Source organism: Salmo salar, chromosome ssa19 (genome assembly GCF_905237065.1).
Source record: "Salmo salar chromosome ssa19, Ssal_v3.1, whole genome shotgun sequence".
In the NCBI taxonomy this organism is placed as follows: domain Eukaryota; kingdom Metazoa; phylum Chordata; class Actinopteri; order Salmoniformes; family Salmonidae; genus Salmo; species Salmo salar.
Genome location: NC_059460.1, coordinates 72,189,499 through 72,212,434, shown reverse-complemented (window position 1 = coordinate 72,212,434; position 22,936 = coordinate 72,189,499). Strand labels below are relative to the sequence as shown.

General features: G+C 44.4%; 1 protein-coding gene across 3 annotated transcripts; it reads left to right on the top strand.

Annotated features, from left to right (window-relative positions):
- Positions 1-1,491: 1,491 nt before the first annotated feature.
- Positions 1,492-17,908, top strand: LOC106579551 (protein phosphatase 1 regulatory subunit 16A). Of its 3 annotated transcripts, XM_014159567.2 has the most exons (12): positions 1,492-2,290; positions 9,370-9,584; positions 9,673-10,386; positions 11,389-11,459; positions 12,093-12,238; positions 12,485-12,588; positions 14,432-14,556; positions 14,820-14,945; positions 15,062-15,137; positions 15,665-15,794; positions 15,961-16,123; positions 16,266-17,908. In XM_014159567.2, the coding sequence occupies exons 3-12, from the start codon at positions 10,137-10,139 to the stop codon at positions 16,752-16,754; spliced, it is 1,680 nt and encodes a 559-aa protein (XP_014015042.1). In that variant the 5' UTR covers positions 1,492-2,290; positions 9,370-9,584; positions 9,673-10,136; the 3' UTR covers positions 16,755-17,908. The 3 variants fall into 3 exon arrangements, with proteins under 3 accessions (XP_014015042.1, XP_014015040.1, XP_014015041.1); XM_014159565.2 differs by having other exon boundaries at positions 9,370-10,386; XM_014159566.2 differs by lacking the exon at positions 1,492-2,290 and adding an exon at positions 2,323-2,490 and having other exon boundaries at positions 9,370-10,386.
- Positions 17,909-22,936: the final 5,028 nt, after the last annotated feature.

Genomic DNA, 22,936 nt, shown 5'->3' with positions numbered 1-22,936 from the left:
TCATTGTCTGTGGGTCTCAGCAGCAGATTGTCTTGGCCTGGGAGTTTTCCCAGGATTATCTATCAGTCCAACCAACCCCGAGCTGTCAGTGGACTCGTCACATAAACAGAATAGGCCTACTACATTTTAAACAAATTTCAGGTCAAATCTAGCACATGTTAGCTAGATCTCTTCAGGTGTTATCTTCATTCTCTGATAGATACAATACCCTCCCCTTTCACTATTGTAAAATATAACACACCTATATATTTTTTCTAGTGGTTAGAGCCTTGGGCCAGTAATTGAGAGGTTGCTGGATCGAATCCCCAAGCTGACAAGGTAAAAATCTGTCGTTCTGCCCCTGAGCAAGGCAGTTAACCCACTGTTCCCCGCACCGAAGACGTGGATTCAGAGTGGTTGGGTTAAATGCGGAAGACACATTTCAGTTGAATGCATTCAGTTGTACAACTGACTAGGTATCCCTCTTTCCCCTTTCTATGAAGCATGAGAAGGGGTGGACTACAGTATTTTTCATACAGCTGTTCTTTTGACTGATTTTAAAGGGAAATGTCAGAAAATGTGAGACTAAGTTTAGGTAGCCAGGATTTTGTTGTCAAATAGTTTGGTGAAGGTCATTTTACTGTACAGTTACAGTTGATATGCACTGTATGTCACATAATAAATATTGCACCAGGCTCACAGTATTTTAATTCATAGGGTTTGCTCTGAGCAATGTCGTCCTCTTGTGGCACCTTTCAATGACAACAGCCGATGTTATGTTTGAATCAGATGGCGTGTCAAGTGGAGATGAGAGTGGGAATAAGTGGATTACAGTGGAAAATGTAAAAGGAAATAAGAAAAGTAAATTGCTAGTGGACTCTAGTAAATCCAAGTGTAGTTATGACAATTCTTAGGTTGGAGTAAAGGTTTTGGATCGATGTTGTTACCTGGGAGATCCGATTGAGGTCTATAGAAATTGTGGTTTGAGGTGGCGTCGATGAGAGTAACGAGTGGTGTGCACTTTTTGTTGTTGTGTGTATCTTTGGAACAGAAGGAGCGTGCTCTGCGCCTCAGGAAGATATCGGATTGGAATGTGACGTGTGTGGCTCTTCGAAGCAGAGCGCATATCAAGGGTGTTATCTCTGGGGCGGCACTAGAAGGGAAATCAATGGATATATGTGAAGAATTGGATCAAGTGGTTGGTGCACACCGACTGACCCGCGAAGTAGATGGCGCGAAGAAGCCCACTCCATCCATTCTATAGTTTAAAAATATATATAGTCTCTTCTCCCTTCACCTGTGTATTTTGATTTTATGAGATACCCTGTAAAAGCCTTCATGCCCAAACCCACGCAGTGTGATAAATGCAAAATATTTGGTCACGTGTATGTAGATGGGTTGCCTACCCCGGCCAAACCCTAACACACTGGGCCAATTGTGCGCCACACTATGGGACTCCCAATTACGGCCAGTTGGGATACAGCCTGGAATCAAACTAGGGACTGTAGTGACGCCTCTAGCACTGCGATGCATTGCCTTAGGCCACTCGGGAGGCTTCTGCTGTAATTGCGTTGGTGAACATGCACCCGAATTTCTTAAGTGACCTGTTAGGGTGAATGAGACTGAGGCGGTAAGAATATGGACTGTCCAGCATGTCCTATCCAGAGGCGGTGAGAAGAGTGGAAGAAAGGAGTGAAGTTGAAGAAATAATGGTAATAGGAGTAGACACCAGATAAATTAATTGTCAGAGGGATCCTGACATGTTGCATGTTAAGAAGGTGGACTTTAGCGTTAATTGCATTGGTTATCATCTGCACAGGGCAAACAGAGGACATCTTAGAAAATAGGTATTGTGAGTGCGGCTGAGCATTTTGTTGGGACTGTGGGATTATTATGATTATTTTGTTTACAGCAGAGGCATTACAAGGAAGGCTGTCGATGAATGCTCCATCTTCACATGCACCCGAGCCTGTTTATGGATGGGATTTGAACTGTGACTGAAGGAGTGAGATGTTTTTTTATTTTGCATAACGTCGTGTTCCCACCCCATCCCTCAATGAAATATATTTTGTTTCAATACCCGGTGGAGTAGATGGCGGCAATAGACCTGCACCAATAGGTGTATTCTGCCAAACAACTTTAAAAAGAAGAAGAAAAATATGACCGCTCAGCGGTTGTTATGGAGAAGCATTTCCCCTGAGGGCTGGAGAAACATTGGAGCGCTGGCGTTGGGGACAGAAAGCAGCTGATCGGTTTCAGACGGGCTGAGAACACGAGCTCGCCCTTCTGTCAGACTGAATGAACTCCATAGGTAAGCAACATGCGTTGTTTTTCATCGCCAATACATTTGAAAGTCGACATTTGAGCTACGCAAAGCAAACTTTTACCGCGACTGAATGAGGTCAGGTAAGTGAGTTGTGTTAGCAGCCTAGCGATAGCTTGGCTTCCTAATTAATTTGCATGGCAGGCATTACAAAATGGCAATGACGCACAGGTTGGCCACGGAGAGCGGTATGTTTGTAGCAGGTCGTTTAGGATAAGCGATGTAGAAACGTTTGTTGTTGACCAAATTTAACTTAATACTTCAGCTAATTAGTTGCATAGTTTTATGTTACTGGAGTATTAGATTTAGACTATTTTGGCTGAACCAGAAAGCAACTTACTGCGTCTAGTGTAACCTGGCACCTAGCATGCTAAACTAGTCTCTTACCTGTAGCGTGCTAATTAAATCTGCTAACATCTACACACAGTGAAACAGATTTTTCATAATGATTCTGCTTGCTTACTATTCAAAGTTTAATGTATTGGTCAGTCATCAGACATTTACTGTTATTTTAGGTGGATAACTTGTTACATGATTGTAGACAGTTGTTAATATGTTCAATTCATGCAACAAGTTACTTGTATTTTTCAGTAGGCTAGTACTGCAAGACTTTTGCCAGGTACCATGTAAAGAAGCACAGATAGATGTATACATTTTAATGACTTACTTTAGAATAGAAATTCAAGTCTATTGCATTGATGGATTGTGTCCGTGTGTTGTTTTCCAGGTCTGACTATATGAAATATATGACGTGTTAGTGTATTATATTTGTGTGTGTCAAGGACCAACAGGATTTCAGGCCTAGAATTGACGTTATAAGAATGACACTGCCTTGTAAATGACAAACACACCTTATGTCGGCTGTCCCTACACGTAATGTCCGTGCTGCAAACATTTATGATACTGGTCATAGTGGTTCCTATTTCCCGGGCTTTGCATAAATTAGCATTTGATTTTGTTTTCATGAAGAAACAGTCTATTGAAAGAGAGGAAGCAGGTCACATTTCTTACTGTACTTTAGAGAGATCTGGTAGAGGTTACACCTACTGCATGAACTTGAGTAGTACACTGCTGCACTCACATGTGTACACTATCTAAGATTCTGGAGATTAATGCAATAGCTTAGGCCACATTGCAACATGGCACACACACTGGCCTATGTAAACTCTGCTCTGTGGCTGACTAGTGTGTTTAAATCTTGCTGACTCTTTTGAAAGAGGGTCTTGCCACTCTAAGGTCGTTATGTTGTCTGAACAGTACAGTTTTCATACAGCAAGGAGAGAGAACCATACCTAACCAAACGTCTTATCCAACCATAGGATAAACAGTACTAGCTCTGCTTTTCTCTGCCTATCAATGTAGGTCTAACTACTGAGGACAATGTTCAGTTTTCAGAGGAGCCATATAGTGTAGCCTTCACAAACCTTGCTGTCACTTATCCATGTCTAACTACTGTATAGCCTAATGATAAGACAGTAAGGCGGTTGGGCTGATAAGCCTTGAAGGAGTTTATAACTACTGCACCCTGACTTTGACATTTCCTCTTCATTTTTTGCCACCTACTGAACGGAACCCATTAAAATGGTGCCTTTGGGTCTGTCTCCCTCCTGCCTTCCATTCCTCTTTATCTCCATCACTGTCTTTCCTCCACATGCCATACTTTCCCTCTGCTCTCCCCTCCCCCTCCCGTCTGTCTTCCTCCGTCTGCCTTCCCCTGTAGCCTCAGATGGCTGAGTGATTGTGGCTAACATGGATAAAGGTCACTCCAGTCCACACAAGACGGGATTTCTGAAACGTCATGTGTTAATTGCTCATTAAACCATTTTAAAGCTGGGGATGGGGGGGGAAAAGGCCTTTAGGAATATTGAACAGGAGATTAGACAACTGGGCAGTGGTTCAGGTGGCAGGATCATTCCAGAACACCATTGATTTTTTTTAAATCTATTTTTTTCTTTTACCTTTATTTAACTAGGCTAGTCAGTTAAGAACAAATTCTTATTTTCAATGACAGCCTAGGAACAGTGGGTTAACTGCCTGTTCAGGTGCAGAACGACAGATTTGTACCTTGTCAGCTCGGGGATTTGAACTTGCAACCTTTCGGTTAGTAGTCCAACGTTCTAACCACTAGGCTACGCTGCCGCCCTGATTCAGCATTGTTAGCCTATATAAAAGCCAGGGACACAATGTACATGGGGTTGGTCCTTCCTGTCCTCTGATGGAACAGGAATGCAATTTAGGCCCAAGCTAAATCTAGCCAACATGTATGGTCAACTACCACTACCAATTTATATGTTGCTGGATTTATCATAATCACCTATAAGGCTGCTTTAATCAGATTTCAAACCCATTTTTAGATTACATTTGTCTCCCTAACCAATACTTAGACCTGTTTGTTACTAAGCCTAGGCCTATGTGGAACACAGGTTCACAGTAATCCCTGTTTCTGGTCTATAAAGTCCATTTGAATACCTTACTCTATAGACCTTACTCTAACTAATTTATGCACAAATGTGTAAGTCATTTGCTTTTTCTCTTGGGGACTAAACCACACCAAACAAATATTTTTGTGAGTATTCATAGTGAGGGCCAGTCACTGAGTGATTTGTTCCACAGAAACACCGGCCCTCCCTGTCCAGGCTGAGTCATTGACACGGTGGCTCTTGTTAAAGGTTCCAAGCGTTCACCGACCAATCTCAAAGTACACTGATGATACATGAAGAATGCAGATGAGCAAACTAGGCCACCCAGAAGCCTATAAGCTGGTAGTGTGCATTACTGTGGTAGAGACGAGATTCAGCAACACTTGGAGGACAATGGAATCAAATAAAAAGCTTCTTTATTTCAGAAAGTAGAACCAACGCATTTTGACTTTTGGCCTCCAGGGTTTTTTTCCACTCCTGCCGGTGATGCCCAACCTGACGCATTCCTATACAGACTTGAATACTTACTTGGTAGGGTTAGGGAGTGACATGTCAAACGTTCAGTCGGCCTACCTAGTGGCACCCATTTTTAAAAGGTGTGCTAAACGCATCTGCTTGCTGCCAGAAGACAGTAAAACAAACTATCAGGAAGTATGCCTGGTTGCATACATGAACTGAGATACAGGAGAGAGCGTCCCTCACAGTAAATTATCCTTGATTTAATCTTCCCTATGCTATTGACTCTATTAAAGGCCCAGTGCAGTCTAAATCTACTTGTTCCTGTGTGTTGTATCATATTGTACAACAGCTGATGAAACTAAAAGTGAAGAAATTATTTCTTTAAGTTATTTCTTGATAGTTGCTGGTTGAAAACACAATCTACACAGGAACTTCAAATCAGCAGGTTTCCATGGTGACCTCACCATATGTTAAATTGGCTAATAGACCAATAACAAGGAGTTCCAAACATCTCTGCCAGTAACAACTTGTTTTCAGTTTTCCCCTCCCCACTCAGACCACTCCCAGACGGTCCTGGCAAAGTAGTTGCTTGAGGAATATTTTTTTGCTAAAAAGCAATTTATGCCCATTTTAATGGGAATCTATTGCAGTAAAGTACTTAATTGTTACCCAGAAATAATTTGATGTTGATATAAAATGGCTGCATGGGGCCTTTTAATAGCCACTCATCCCTCAGACACACTCTTTCTTGCAGGTAGTAATTTCTGTGGAGGAGGGCTGGGGTGGAGTTGACTTGTGGATAGGCCAGTCTTCGGCAAGAACAAGCTGTGAGGTTCAGTTTAAGGGGTGTGAGGTTCTGGGTGGAGTAGAGAGAGTAGTGAGTTCTCATTGCTTTTTTTTAATGTTCTCTGAGTTTAGAAGACACAGTGGCTGTTATTGAACTGTATCTCCTGTGGGCCTGTCTGCTCGGCTAAAGTACATATACTGTTCTGTCTCTGTTCCAGACTTGCTCGCTGTTCGATTGACTGGCTGCGACTTGGTTTGTTTTATTTGTCGCATTTGAACTACAACAGACAAGCAATGATGTCCTTCCGTCCTAAAAGCTCACTCTGCAACTAACTCTATAAAGGACTGTGTGTACACACAGGGTCAAAGTTCAGCGATAGGTGCCTACATGTTTCCTGTCCCCGGGAGAAGCCTGAGATCATATCTATGGTTGGTTATGTAATTCAACTATCACTTTCAAAATGACTTATGAGCCACCAGGTGGTTATATTCACAGAAATATGAGCATGCTCTCTGCCTATCCTTGTCAGATTTGATTTGATCAGTTGATATCTAGGACTATTCTACTGGCTATCCAGGGTGGAATTAGACGCTTTGTGTAGGTTTCATGGAAATTGAACAAGTGTGATTATATAGGCTAAGCTTCATGGTCACTTACGGTCTCGATGAAGTATAATGATAAGAGGTGAAGGGGTTTATCTCCATGGTGATTGACAGCATTACTGGGAGAACTGTCAGCCAAAAACCGTGAGATTAGGCAGGAAGGGGAAGTTAGCGGTTTTGTGATTTAGGCCAGCATAAGGTGCGAAGACGTAGACATGCACTTCTGTCAGGCTCACACAGATCAGTGTTCACTCTGCAACTGAACAGGCTCGTGACTTTCAGCAGTACAGAGGGGCACAAAGATGGGCGATGACACGCATGCATAGAAAGTTATTAAATCCCTGATTCACATGGTGTGTGTTCTTAGTGAGGACAGCAAACACAGTAAACCGGTTTTATGAACAGGGATGTGGGATGGAGGACAAACACATGAAGACCAGTAGTTCTCCTCACGTCTACATCACTGTTTTCAATATTTGAAATACAGGCATACTGGTGTGGTGTTGTATTTTGTAAACCCTGATTGCAGTTTTATTTCGGTGGCATTGTGGTTTGTTTTTAAATTGTTTACAGCGCTTTCTTCTGATCCTGAAGTAAAGTCCCTAAAGGGATTGTGGGGGACACGGCCTCTCTCAAATTCCTCTTCCAAATCTCCTTAAGCGTCTGTAAATGCTGAGTCTTCTCTCTCTGTGTTCACTGTGGTGGAAAGTAGGCCTTGAAGGGTTACGCTACCTATGCTCACTGATTACAAACTGTTATGTGGTGTGTGGACACTAGACCTCCACAGCCACAGTTGACTGGTTTCCCATGGTGATTTAACCTATAGCCTATAGCCTGTTAGCCAATGCGTCATCAGCAGCTGTTTCTGTGTGTATATATGGCTGCTTAGTCATTCTGTAGGTGCTGTTGAAGGAAGAACAGGTAGATGGGAAGCAGTTCACTTCTCTGTGATGGGGGGTCAAGCGAGATGTGGCCCTGGCCTGTATGCTGCAGTAAATATATTTGAATAGGAATACCAGTATGCTGTGTGTTTCATGTGCCCTGACAGGGACACTTTAGTAGTGTGTGAGGGTGAGTAAACATTCTGAATCCAAGGAAATCCATACACTGTGGTCTGGGTGCTGACAATGGACAGGTCATCCTAAATATAGTTTGAAGCCACAGTGAAGTGTCTTGCCATCTGCAGAGGAGGGTGTCAGGAACAGCTTGTCTTCATACTGCCAGATCATTGATGTCTTCGTCCACCGCTCAGGTAGGCCTCCGTTTGGAGTTGTCTCCCTAGTGTGTCTAGTTGACCTTCCTCTCAGCGACTCACAGGCCAGGCTAAATAATGGATGAGGTGCCTGGAAAGAGCGGCTGGTGTGTAGGTCCGGGACGATACCAGTATCGCGATACGAGTTAGTATCGTGAACAGCCCTAATGTTGGGAACAAACATCATTATGTTGTCATCCAGAGTAAAAAGGAATGAATTTTCTAAACTATAGCACAATATGTTACATACAGCAGGTTATTGAAGGAACAAAGAGTGAGGTCTGCTTCATGTTTACATTTTTGCCACTGAAAAATATTGTGATACTGGTATCATCACATCTCTACTACTTCATTCATTTCATCTGTTATACTGTGTGTGAAATGAGTTACGGTTCAGTTTCGAGGCAATTATCAGGGTGATTATCAACTGGGCAGGGCACCTTCACTGTCGGGAGGAGGATGGGAGCAGGGCCTACCTGTCGGGGCATGAGCAGGGCCTACCTGTCGGGGCGGGAGCAGGGCCTACCTGTCGGGGCGGGAGCAGGGCCTACCTGTCGGGGCGGGAGCAGGGCCTACCTGTCGGGGCGGGAGCAGGGCCTACCTGTCGGGCGGGAGCAGGGCCTACCTGTCGGGCGGGAGCAGGGCCTACCTGTCGGGCGGGAGCAGGGCCTACCTGTCGGGCGGGAGCAGGGCCTACCTGTCGGGGCGGGAGCAGGGCCTACCTGTCGGGGCGGGAGCAGGGCCTACCTGTCCGGGCGGGAGCAGGGCCTACCTGTCGGGGCGGGAGCAGGCCCTACCTGTCGGGACGGGCGGGGGAAGCAGGCCCTACCTGTCGGGAGGGGGGATGAGAGCAGGCCCTACCTGTCGGGAGGGGGGATGAGAGCAGGCCCTACCTGTCGGGGGGGAGCAGGCCCTACCTGTCGGGGGGAGGATGGGAGCAGGCCCTACCTGTCGGGGAGGGGGATGGAGCAGGTCCTACCTGTCGGGGGAGGATGGGAGCAGGCCCTACCTGTCGGGGGAGGGGGAGCAGGCCCTACCTGTCGGGGGAGGATGGGAGCAGGCCCTACCTGTCGGGAGGAGGATGGGAGCAGGCCCTACCTGTCGGGAGGAGGATGGGAGCAGGCCCTACCTGTCGGGAGGAGGATGGGAACAGGTCCTACCTGTCGGGGGGGGAACCATTCAAAAAATGCCATGTCCTCCTAATACAGACAATATTGCGATACTGGTGTGAGATGCTACATACCTAGATAAACAGGGAGGACAGCCAGAAGGGCCACTGCTAGCCTAGCACTTAGCACCCAAACAAGTGTCAAGTACAACAACCCAACTAATAACCACCCTACAACATCCCTCCCTGATCCGTCCTCTCACACTAACCAACCACAGAGTGTGCTGTGCTGAAGCCGTGGTGGTGCTGCGCAGGCCAGGCAGGGTGTGTCAATCATTAATGAAGGGCGTCCCATCTCTGGTTTCCTCAGGGAGGGGGACTGGCTCAAGATTGTGTACATTACGGTAACAGGGAACTCTCTCTGTCTCTCCGTCTCCAGGTGTCAGGGGAGGGAAGTAGAATGTTATGTATTCTCAGCAGCACAATGGATCCTTGAGACGCCTTGATGCTGGACTCTTCCTGGTTCCTGAAGCACCACCTGCACTGGCCTATTACAGGACTAGAAGACTGACAAGTGGTCCAATCCCATGCAGCCCCCACCTCTGACCAACCTCTGCCCTTCCATTCTCTCGTACTATTGCACTCTGAATTAAGGTTCTGTGCCGTATTAGTCCAAATGTCTTTACTTTTGATTTCTTTTTTTTACCTCATTGATAACGGGTTATTTATACTTTTTTTACAGGGACCTCACGATACGATACTTAGGCGCCAATATGTATTGTGTTTCTCATGATTCTATAGTTAGTGATTCGATACTGTGATTTTATTGCAATTTGATGTTCCAAACATATTGCTCACCACATGTCAGCTGCAGAGAGTCAAGAGAAAGCATGAGAAAATGAGTTTTGGTCAGTCATGGAAATAAGTGCTGAAAACATGTTGGCTCACTATTTAAGAAGAAGGAGAACAAGCTATAGGATGACTAGTACAAGCTAACACTTCCTAGCAAGAAAAATAAATGACAAATCGAAAGTAGCGATTTATAATGGGACTATATTGATTTATTATATTTTTTTAGCAGTGATATGGATTTAAGGACTGAAATATGGTTCAAAGTTATTTTTGTTCGCTTTCTACTGCTAAAACCCAGAACCAGATCAGACCAGTGAAACAGGACAGGGGAGGGGGGGTGGGCATTGGCGTGGCATGGCGGAGCACGGCGAGCTGCTCGGTGAGATGGCCACGATTGGGCGTCTGAGCGCCACGGAGCGCTTGAAGCATGCCCAGAAGCGGCGTGCCCAGCAGCTAAAGGGCTGGGCCCAGATGGACAAGGACATGGCCCGCGGTGAGGGTAAGGCCGGCCAGAAAAGCAACAAGAAGGGGCGCACGCGCAGGGTGGTCTTCCCCGACAACATCACTCTGCTGGAGGCTGCAGCCCGCAATGACCTGGCGGAGGGTGAGTCAGTCAGCACACCACTGTGGGACAGTTTCAGAAACCGATTGAGCCTAGTCTTGGGTTAAAAAAGCATGCTCAATGAAGAATCTCTTCATTAAAAGTGCTTTTAAATCCAGGATTAGGTTTAGGCTAATCCATGTCTGGGAAACGGGCCATAGAGGTTTTATTCTACCAAAGGAATTCCCACTACCCCTTAGAAAAGCCTGTAGATAACACTCACTGTTGTTTTCATGGCTGCTGTTCTTCAAAGTAACATGAATACTGGCAGGGCAGTTGCACGACCGCTCTATAAACACAAGTTACACAGGAAATCATTCATGCGTATTTTATGTGAGACGCATCATACATTTAGGCTTATCAGAACAGACATTTGGTTTCAATGGTGCTATTGTTAGCACACCCGATTATGGCTAATTATAGCGGTAACTTTTGTTTGCATTGCAAGAGCAGAGGTTATCTGAAATTTATACAACAGGTGGGTCAAATCCTGCATTCTGATTGGTTAAAAACACATTCCAGACGATTTCTATTTGACAAGTTACCACCGGCCAAAGCTATGACTTTGTAATGCATTAGTGTTCCATTTCACTGTGAAATCCACCGTCTCATCATCATCATCAGCCCAGTCAGACAGGCAATTCCTAAAAGTTGACCTCCACTGTAAAAGTCATCTAGACATTATTTCCTCTTTTTTTTAAGACATGCATATTGTTGTTAGATGTTACTGCACTGTTGGCGCTAAGAGCACAAGCATTTCGCTACACCTGCAATAACATCTGCTAAATATGTGTATGTGACCAATAAAATTTGATTTGAAGACTAGTATTTGGTTTCCAACAGCAGAGATTTGCATAAACCTTGCTGTCTCTCTCGACTCGGGCCTAACAACATCGTTCCAATATATCCTCCAAACACCGGCTTGTCGGGCATTATCACTTAACTAAGATTCATAGTATGACTTACTGGAGTTGTAGTGAATAATGACCATGTGTTTCTCTGCAGTGAGGGAGCTGCTGAACGGTGGAGTCAGTCCAGATCTGTACAACGAGGACGGACTCACTGCCCTTCACCAGGTACACACGCGCTCGCGCACACACAGTCCGACGTCTGCCCGCTTGGTCACCACTGTGTGTGTGTGTGTGTGTGTGTATTTTATGTTTAGTGTGGTTCTCAACACTGTAAGTACTGTCTGTCTGTGGGGTGTCTATCTAAAATCACAGTTTATGTAAACACTGTAGAATGTTTTCTCATTGCTTCTAGAACTAGACATGTAACTGCTGCTCTACTCTGGACTGGCTCTTACATTCCTAGACCGTTGGGAAGGATAGATTTAGTGACCCCCCCCCCCCCATAGCATTACTGTGTTGTTTGGAAACGTCTACCAACACACCACCAAGAAAATACACTGCTCTCTTTAGAAATAAAACACACCCTACATGTACATGTTAGCACACACGCACACACACTGTAAATGCGTAAGAGTGGCACTAGAGAGCACAGTGCTGTCTTTATAGTCATGAAGTATTTCTTCCCTCCAGAAAAAAATGTAATGTGTTTACTTAGTAAAAGGCTGGAGGCCTGGACCTGTGCAAATTCAGTTTACTCTGCAGTTGACAGTAAACCCATGGATGTGCTGAAGAGCTGTGTGTGTGGTGTGTGTGTGTGTTATTATGCCCGTTGTGTGTCTGTCTGCATTCCCCCTGCAGTGCTGCATTGATGACTTTGTGGAGCTGGTACAGTGTCTTTTGGATGCCGGGGCCAGTGTGAACGCCTGTGACAGTGAGCTGTGGACGCCGCTTCACGCTGCTGCCACCTGTGGACACACAGGCCTGGTGCAGCTCCTCGTGCAGTCGTGAGTCACATTATAAACACCTCAACACGACACACAAATGTACACAGTTACAATGTACTGTTCAGGATGCAGAGGACTTTAAAATGTACAAATAGTTTTGACTCATTCCTCTGGGTGAACTTCCACAACTTCTTAGCCTTTCTTCAGACACTGTTGAACAGTTCAAGGACATCCTTATAATTTCCAAGTAGGCTGTGATAACGATGTGTGTGCTTCTGGTGTAACGTTCTCCTTGTCTGTGTCCAGTGGAGCAGAGCTGCTGGCTGTCAACGCTGATGGCAACATGCCCTATGACCTTTGTGAGGATGAGGCCACTCTGGAGCTGCTAGAGATGGTCATGGCAGAGCAGGGTCAGTAGGGAGACTAAAAACCAACCTGATTTCCCCCCCCAACTTATCCTCTCTTTACATTTCTGACCATTCACTCACCCTCTCACCATGGCTATAGCCCGTAGTCGCAGCCCTGTAATCATAGCTACCGTTGAAGTCAGAAGTTTACATACAACGTTTTTCACAATTCCTGACATTTAATCCTAGTAAAAATTACATGTTTTAGGTCAGTTAGGATCACCACTTTATTTTAAGAACGTGAAATGTCAGAATAATAGTAGAGAGAGATTTATTTCAGCTTTTATTTCTTTCATCACATTCCGAGTGGGACAGAAGTTTACATACACTCAATTAGTATTTGGTAGCATTGCCTTTAAATTGTTTAACTTGGGTCAAACGTTTCGGGTAGCCTTCCACAAGCTTCCCACAATAAGTTGGTTGAATTTTGGCCCATTCCTCCTGACAGAGCTGGTGTAACTGAGTCAGGTTTGTAGGCCTCCTTGATCACACACGCTTTTTCAGTTCTGCCCACAAATTTTCTATAGGATTGAGGTCAGGGCTTTGTGATGGCCTCGACTTTGTTGTCCTTAAGCCATTTTGCCACAACTTTGGAAGTATGCTTGGGGTCATTGTCCATTTGGAAGACCCATTTGCGACCAAGCTTTAACCTCCTGACTGATGTCTTGAGATGTTGCTTCAATATATCCACATTGTTTTCAATCCTCATGATGCCATTGATTTTTGTGAAGTGCAGCAATCCCTCCTGCAGCAAAGCACCCCCACAACATGATGCTGCCACCCCTGTGCTTCACGGTTGGGATGGTGTTCTTCGGCTTGCAAGCCTCCCCCTTTTTCCTTCAAACATAACAATGGTTATTATGGCCAAACAGTTATATTTTTGTTTCATCAGACCAGAGGACATTTCTCCAAAAAGTACGATCTTTGCCCCATGTGCAGTTGCAAACCGTAGTCTGGATTTTTTATGGTGGTTTTGGAGCAGCGGCTTCTTCCTTGCTGAGCGGCCTTTCAGGTTATGTCGATATAGGACTTGTTTTACTGTGGATATAGATACTTTTGTACCTGTTTCCTCCAGCATCTTCACAAGGTCCTTTGCTGTTGTTCTGGGATTGATTTGCACCAAAGTACGTTCATCTCTAGGAGACAGAATGCGTCTCCTTCCTGAGCGGTATGACTGCTGCGTGGTCCCATGGTGTTTTATACTTGCGTACTGTTGTTTGTACAGATGAACATGGAACCTTCAGGCGTTTGGAAATTGCTCCCAAGGATGAACCAGACTTGTGGAGGTCTACAATTATTTTTCTGAGGTCTTTGCTGATTTCTTTAGATTTCCCATGATGTCAAGCAAAGAGGCACTGAGTTTGAAGGTAGGCCTTGAAATACATCCACAGGTACACCTCCAATTGACTCAAATGATGTCAATTAGCCTATCAGAAGCTTCTAAAGCCATGCTATCATTTTCTGGAATTTTCCAAGCTGTTTAAAGGCACAGTCAACTTAGCGTATGTAAACTTCTGACCCACTGGAATTGTGATACAGTGAATTATAAGTGAAATAATCTGTCTGTAAACAATTGCTGTAAAAATGACTTGTGTCATGCACAAAGTAGATGTCCTAACCGACTTGCCAAAACTATAGTTTGTTAACAAGAAATTTGTGGAGTGGATGAAAAACAAGTTTTAATGACTCCAACATAAGTGTATGTAAACTTCCGACTTCAACTGTACCTGGAAGTTGCAATCCCCTCTACGAGCCTTACTTAAACCCAGTCCATGTCAAATCAACAATGGTCTTTGTGGAAATGTAGAAGTGTGTAAGAACTCTGACTTGCTGTGTGTCTGTGCAGGTATAACCCAGGACCGTATAAACCGGTGTCGTGGGGCTAAGGAGATGAATATGCTCACAGATCTTCGAGTGCTGGTCCAGAATGGAGCGGACCTGAACGCTCAGGATGACAACGGGACCACGCTGGTGAGACGCTCACATTCAAATAGATGTTTTTTTATTCTTCCCCTCTAATCAGGGACTGATTTTAGATTTGGGCACGAGGTGGGTACAATTCATTATCAGGTAGAACAGAAAACCAGCAGTACTCCGAAGCTCGTAGTGTGGGATTTGAATACCCCTGCTGTAACCCTGAAAACACCTGCCTGGGGAGATTTTCTAGTCTTGTATTATGATCATATCTTCACTTCACCACTGGGATGAAAGGTTGACTAACAATTCACCTCCAGCTGCACATAGCGGCGGCTAACGGCTACTTGTCGGTGGGGGAGCTGCTACTGGAGCACCGGGCCAAGGTGGAGCAGAAGGACAAGGATGGCTGGACACCACTCCACGCTGCCTCCTGCTGGGGACAGGTCAGTATTGTAGCACTCAGAGAACAGGCTAGAATGAAGCTCCCTTTCTCAACGGTCGTGTTATGCTAAATGGCTGGCTCACTGACCTGAACGTACTGGTGTGTCTGTTTCCCTAGATCCTGATGGTGGAGCAGCTGGTGGCTCATGGGGCCAGTCTCAACACCAAGTCTGTCCTGGAAGAGACGCCGCTGGGTAACAACACCACATGTTTACATTTCAGTCATTTAGCAGACGCTCTTATCCAGAGAAACTTCAGATAGCTAGGTGGGACAACCACATCACAGGCATAGAAAGTACACTTCCTCAAAAATGTAGCTATGTTTAGCAGATGTTATTGTGGGTGTAGAGAAATGCTTGTGCTTCTAGTTCCGATAGTGCAGTAATATCTAACAATTTCACAACATATACATACACATCCTAAGTAAGGAATGGAATTAAGAATATATAAATATATGGACGAGCGACGTCAGAGCGGCATAGACTAAGATACGGTAGATGACCAAGATGGCACACACAGCATCACCATGTATCAGAGTGTAAGCCTGAATGGGGAAGGAATCAACAGAAATGTCTTCTGCATTTACTCCAACCCCTCTGAATCAGAGAGGTGCGGGGGGGCTGCCTTAATGGACGTCATCGGCGCCCGGGGAGCAGTTGTTGGGGGTTAGCTGAATGGGGATGACATGTCCTGACTCTGTTGTGTTTTCTGTCCGTGGTAGATGTGTGTGCTGACGAGGAGGTGAGAGCCAAGCTGATGGAGCTGAAGCACAAACACGACGCCATCATGAAGAGTCATGACCGACACAAGGGCACCTTGCAGAGACGAGCCTCCAGCACTGGCAGCAGAGGGTGAGGGGGGAGGGGGGGGTTGAACAAGAGAGAGGATTTGTTCAAGGTTTAAAGATGGAAGGTTAAGAGCAGATGAGGGTTTTGTTAAGATGCAGGCAAAGCCTCAGCCTCTTGTCAGTTTGTAGCTGTGTCTACAGTGTCTGTGTGTCGTCCTCTGTCTGAGCAGTAAGGTGGTGCGGCGTGTGAGCGTCAACGAGCGTTTCAGCCTGTACCGGCGGGAGCACCACAAGGAGGCCATGGTGTGGCAGGAGAGAGGCCGACAGGCCGAGCCGCAGGACGAGGATGAGGACAGACAGACAGACAACGAGCTCCACCAGCACGTTGCCATGGTGAGTGGTACTGTTACTCCTGTCATAGCAACGACACCAGAACAAACTGCTACCATGTTCAGTCGACACTGAGAATAGAGGATATGACTCAGAGTTGATAGGTGAATGTCTCATTAACTCTCTGTTGCTCTGGCTTTCTCAGGCTGCAGGTAGCATGTCGAGGCTGGAGAATGAGGGAGCGGAGAGGAAGTCTAGTCTGGGGAACGGTGGGACGCCCCTTGCCCTCTCGGCGTCTGTCCCAGGGGAGCAGTGGCGTGGAGGCCGGATGGACCGCAGTGCCTCCTACCAGCTGAGCCCTGCTTCAGGGTCTGGGGAGGAAAGGGACAACATGACCCTGGAGAAATCCCACCAGACTCTAGCGGACCTGAAACGCCAGCGGGCCGCGGCCAAGCTCAACAAGTACCCCGCCCCACCTCTACTCCCTCCCGCAGAGGAGGAGTCTCCCTCTCCCGCCCCTCTGCAGGAGATGACCCCCTCCCGAGCCGTCCAGGAGACCCCCAGCACAGAGGTGGCCTTTCCCAGCGCTGTGTACTTCACGCCAGCCAGCGGGGACCCGCCCCTGCTCAAACTACGAGCCCCAGAGGAGGACACGTCCAACAACACCAAGGAGCCCTGCTGTGGAATCATGTAGAGACACACGAACACTCCCATGCCACAATGTAGAGACGCACAAACACTCCCAAGCACCCACTGCCTGACTGGAAATGAGGAGATGTGTAACACTCCTATGTGGCAAACCGATTTCAAGTCAAAACACTACGGTGACCACCAGATATACTTTTAAGGATTCATTGCAGTTCATTCTAAGCATGGTTCCGTCGATGATATGCTGTTGAATGTTTGGTCTCAACTCCATTTTAGTAAATGTAGTAATACATTTTATCTTCTTGCACAGATTTATTTTTAAACTCTCCTTCCTGAAAAATGTAAAACATTTAATATATGAGCACTTAACATAATGTTCCTCATTGCTCCTCTGTTGAGGGTGTGGCCAGAGCCATATATTTCCATATGAATATTGCTCTGGGTCTATTTGGACCTCAAGGAGACCTTATATGGCCACCTGGTGGCTTTTTAGGCTCTGTGTAGAGACCTACAGATACCAGTATTACTCTTGCAATAGCACTGAGTACTTTCCTCTTTCAAGTCCCTTTTTTAATTTGTGTTTGGGGAAGTTCAATAAGAGTTCTCGCACTAGGATGTATCAAGCACATACTATATGAATTGGTCATCTGACTTCAGTGAATAAGATGTGCTTATTCAAAGCAGAAAGGGGCAAGAGCAGAATGAACCAAACCTGATTTATGCTTTTTTTCAAGCTGATAATTGGACCAACGAATGATCTTTCCTACTCATGATTGACTGAACATGATTTGAGATGTGCACTGTAACTTGATGTGCACTGTAACTTGATGTGCACTGTAACTTGATGTGCACTGTTGATTGAAGGGAAGCACAGATTATGATTGAGATTGAGGCAATTTCCTAAGTGATTGATACAAAAGGGTACATGATAGCATTTATTGATCTTACAGTGCATCCTGAAAGTATTCAGACTCCTTGACTTTTTCCCCATTTTGTTTCATTACAGCCTTATTCTAGTTTTTTCCCCCTCAATCTACACACAATACCCCATAATGACAAATCAAATTTATTACAAGCACCTTTGGCAGGGATTATAGCTTCGAGTCTTGGGTATGACGCTACAATGTTATGCTTCAACATATTGATGGTATTGGCCAGGTGATGAGCGGTGCCTGGTTTCCTCCAGACGTGACGCTTGGCATTCAGGCCAAAAGTTCAATCTTGTTTTCATCAGACCAGAAAATCTTGTTTCTCATGGTCTGAGTCCTTTAAGTGCCTTTTGGCAAACTCCAAGCGAGCTGTCATGTGCCTTTTACAAAGGATTGGCTTCCGTCTGGCCACTCTACCATAAAGGCCTGATTGGTGGAGTGCTGCAGAGCTGGTTGTCCTTCTGGAAGGTTCTCCCATCTCCATAGAGGAACTCTGGAGCTCTGTCAGAGTGATCATCAGGTTCTTGGTCACCTCTGACCAACGCCCTTCTCCCCTTGATTGCTCAGTTTGGCAGGGCGGCCAGCTCTAGGAAGAGTGTTGGTGGTTCCAAACTTCTTCCATTTAAGAATGATGGAGGACACTGTGTTCTTGGGGACCTTCAATGCTGTGGAAATGTTTTGGTACCCTTCCCAGATTCGTGCCTTGACACAATCCTGTCTACTGACAATTCATTCGACCTGATGGCTTGATTTTTGCTCTGACATGCACTGTCAACTGTGGGACCTTAGACAGGTGTGTGCTTTTCCAAGTCATGTCCAATCAATTGAATTTACCACAGGTGGACTCCAATCAATATGTAGAAAAATCTCAAGGATGATCAATGGAAACAGGATGCACCTGAGCTCAATTTCTAGTCTCATAGGAAAGGGTCTGAATACTTATGTAAATAAGGTGTTTTTATTTTTCAAAGAAAATGTTTTCATTTTTGTCATTATGGGGTATTGCTTTGTCATTATGGGGTATTGTGTGTAGATTGATGAGGGAAAATGTTTATATAAGGCTGTAACAGAAAGTGAAGAGGTCTGAATTATTTTCGAATGCACTGTATTTGTTTTCCAGACACACCGGTCTCTCTGGCAGGGTACGGAAGTGGGATTGTTTTCGAGAAGTTTATTTTTCTCGTTGGTTTGAATTTGCATCACATTTAAGTGCTATTGCTCTACCTTTCTCCTGATCAGCATTCATCACTGTTCTTAAAATTATTAATGAACAAACAAAAAAATCTACTGTTCCAGTGCACTAAGAAAATGGTACATTTTGATAAGTCTAAGATGCAATTTGTTAAGTTTCTTTTTTTTCCTAAATGATTGTAAGAGATTCTTATATTTAAATGAAGGTGTTTTTGTCATGATGTTCAATGTTACTCCTCAGGATGACAACTTTCTCTAGGCATTTCTATTTGAACACTTTCTATACTCTGAATAGTGATGTATGTTGTGCTCAGTGGCTACAGTAGGTTGTCCTGAACCATTCCTTCACAACAAACCTTTCCTTCCTAGAAACCAGGATCTACCTTGTCTAAATGAAATGAAGGGGTCATCAGAACACCTGACATAAATGTATAGAAAACGATCTTGGTTAACCTCGTCAGTGTGATGGTTTATCAACAGTAAGTGCCTTCTGTAGCACAGGAGGTTGGTGGCACCTTAATTGGGAGGCACGGGCTCGTGGTAATGGCTGGAGCGGGATCAAACACATGGTTTCTATTTGTTTGATGGTATTCCATTCGCTCCGTTCCAGACATTATTATGAGCCGTTCTCACCTCAGCAGCCGCCATTGTTCTGTAGGGTTGGCAAAGTGAAAAATATACTGAACAAAAATATAACCGCAACATGTGAAGTGTTGGTCCCATGTTTCATGAGCTGAAATAAAAGTTTCCAGAAATGTTCCATACCAACAAAAAAAGGTTATTTCTCTCTAAATGTTGTGCACAAATTTGTTTACATCGCTGTTAGTGAGCATTTCTCCTATGCCAAGATAATCCATCCACCTGACATATCAAGAAGCTGATTAAACAGCATGATTGTTACACAGGTGCACCTTGTGCTGGGCACATTAAAATGATGTCTCAAGTTTGTGGGAATGTGCAATTGGCATGTTGACTGCAGAAAATTACCACCAGAGCTGTTGCTAGAGAATTTCATGTTAATCTCTCGACCATAAACCTCCTCCAACGTTATTTTAGAGAACTTGGCAGTACGTCCAACCGGCCTTTTTAATAATTTTTTGTATGCTACATGGGCTTAGAGTACTTGTGTAGACATTGTCACTTAATTTGTATATGTTGGGTCAGGTGGACAGTCATGCTTGCTCTCTTAAAGCGGTAATCCTTAACTGAAGCTTTAAGTGTTCTCCCTGCCACAGTTTCAGTAAAAAGCTGAGGGATGGGTCTGGAGAAATGCAACCACTCTCAAACCATCATTGACTACGCTATGGATGTAAGGACCATCCATGATATCAAAATGGTCGTTTAACCACGTTTTTTGGCTATACAGTGGTTCTTTACATTTACTTTGTTTACAAACATTGGAGTAAAACAAGCTTATATTTTGGGTTCTGCTGGGGTATGACAGTTGAACTAAGCTCACGGGGCATTTATACGTTATATTCCTCAAGAATCAATGGGTACATTACTGTACCAAAAACCAGTAGGGGAACACTGAGGGAAGAGGACCATGCTGCTCAACATTCACACCAGTTTCCTCTCTATTGAACATGAATGGAGCTCCACTGAGTGAAGGAATGGATGTTGAAGTATTGAAGATGCATATAGTTGTCTTTCCTGTTCAGCAGGTACAGGGGATGCATTTGGTTCCATGGAAGGACTCCATGCTGTATAAACTCTGACTGACCAAGGACCGACAGTAGCACCATAACAGCTGTTTTTCTACCTTCTTTCCCTTTTGTTTCATTTCCTATTTGATCACTTTACAACAAATCTAGAGCTTTTTGTAAATATTTCAGAATAAATATGTTGTATATTATGTCAAACTTCAGTGTGTGCTTTTCCTTGTGTATTTTATGTGCTGCTTTCAGGTTTACATATGGACGCAGTAAACATCCCCTAGTGGTGGAATTGTGCAGTGTCTTGGCAAAGAAGATCTTCCATTCAACACACACACACACACACACTGTACTGATTTTAACAGCCCAGTCTGTGCAACAACGGCATTCCAATGCCCAGCAGACATCCAGGCAATACCGGTCTCTTCCCCTGACTCACCCTGACCCACTGTTGTCTCTGTGTTGTGTAAAGGCACGTGGTTGCAGAAAGTATACATCAGCGTGGACGTGAGCTGAGTGGTAGGAGGCTGAGGGGTGATTTTCCACCACATGGTGAAATATGGAAATACCCTGCAGTGTAGACCCCTAGTAATTGGCACATTGCCTGCCCTTCAGTCTACACCTGCCACAACTACCACCCTTCTCTTAGTTTCTGTGCTGACTTTGCCCTTGACAACACTTGGTTATCGTGAGTCTTTTACAGGATGTGGTGAGCCATCGCCCAGTGGGTGGAGTTCGTTGGATGGCGTGACTGCTACTTAGAACTTGATGTCAAGAAAACCAAGGATATGGCTATTGATTTCTGGAGTAGCTCACTGCCTCCAATGCAGGCTGATAGATGGTGAGCCAGTTGATACCGTTGATCGATGTGAATATCTTGGCACTTTCCTTGACAGAAAACTGAGTTTTGAGGCCAATGTGGATGCTATCTGTGCAAAGGGATATCGATGCTTGTTCTTCCTGAGGAAACTCTGCCGTTTCAGAGTGGATAAGATCCTGATCACCATCTTTTAAAGATTGTTCATTGATTCCATTTTAACATTCAATATCATCTGCTGTTTTGGTAATCTAACTTAGAGTAAGAACAGGCTGGGTAACATTATGAAAGTAGCAGGATCGTTGGTAGGCAAGGCCGGGCGGCCTTATTTGGGGCCTCAGGGCACCAACCTCCAGAGGGCCCCCAAACATTTAGTAATGAGGCTGAGAGGATATTTTGCCGTGTTAAAGTAATTTCCTGCAATTCTACACACTTTGCCATTGCTTATGATGTCTTCATATGTGACCAACCGGCTCGATTTGGTCTTATGTTGCAACATTTGAGATTTGTGTTTTTTTACATTGGATAAAAATAGAGACTCAGAGCTAGAAAATGGTACATCATACACTACAGTTGAGGAACAACGGGAAAGTTATTCTGCTTTGAAAGTTGATAAACTTGTAACCCCACTTTTGAGAAAATTGCGGTTGAATTTTTTTGGTACACCTACTGGACAGCTTTTCTTTGTCTTCACACGTTCACCATCGTTCACACCCTCTTAAGCCTTTAGCCCCACCCATCTCTTTAAGGATTCACATGTGAGGACGTGCTAAACAGAGTGAGTAGTGTAGTGTACTAAAAACCAAAGATTTCAAGACAAAAGGCTGGTTTATATTACGTCTATCGACATGTCCATGTACAGTTGTCGCAGTGACATCATGAACATTGTCGTCCAACATGAAACTTGATGTTGTTGTTATGAAAAAGTATAAACACAAACATGACAAGCTGCATGTCATCAGCAGCCTGATGGTCCAAAATAGCATAACTGGTGTATTTTAACACCAATAAACCCATTCGTTTAAAAAATTATTTTGTATATGTCAATCTAGAAAACCAGGCAAGTAAAAGCAACTTTCTAAACATTAGCTAACATATAAATATAGCTGACAACATCTTAACATTAGCTCATTTGTATTCATTATTGCAGGAAAATAAACTCACAAGATCATTATTTATAAGTTCATGGTGAGATAATTACAGAAAATAGCTTACGGTTGTGAGCGTGACGAAATAAAAGCAGGGCATTCTACTGAAGAATTTTAAAACTTGGACACTGTCTTGTTGTCCTAACATTATATCCTAATTTGACTTTGGTGCAGGTCATGTTGTTCTTCAAATTACAGTCTCACACTATATCAAATAAAATCAATGTTTATTTGTCACATGCACAGGATACAGACGGTGTAAATGGTACAGTGAAATGGTTACCTGCATAGTGGAGTCTTCTGGTTAGACATGTGGGTAGCTGGTAACGTTACGAACCATAACTCATAACGTTACTGAATCTACAGGTAGCTAAAGCTAACCAAGTAGGTTTAATGTTAGCTAAAGCTAACCAAGTAGGTTTAATGTTAGCTAAAGCTAACCAAGTTGGTTAATGTTAGCTTGACAGCTAACATTAGGCTATAACTAG

Bases quoted from the DNA above. Each gene is read 5' to 3' on its own strand.
- LOC106579551 (XM_014159567.2), top strand. From the start codon at position 10,137: ATGGCGGAGCACGGCGAGCTGCTCGGTGAGATGGCCACGATTGGGCGT. The intron at 14,946-15,061 runs GTCAGTATTGTA...CTGTTTCCCTAG, and splicing joins CTGCCTCCTGCTGGGGACAG to ATCCTGATGGTGGAGCAGCT. The intron at 15,138-15,664 runs GTAACAACACCA...TGTCCGTGGTAG, and splicing joins CCTGGAAGAGACGCCGCTGG to ATGTGTGTGCTGACGAGGAG.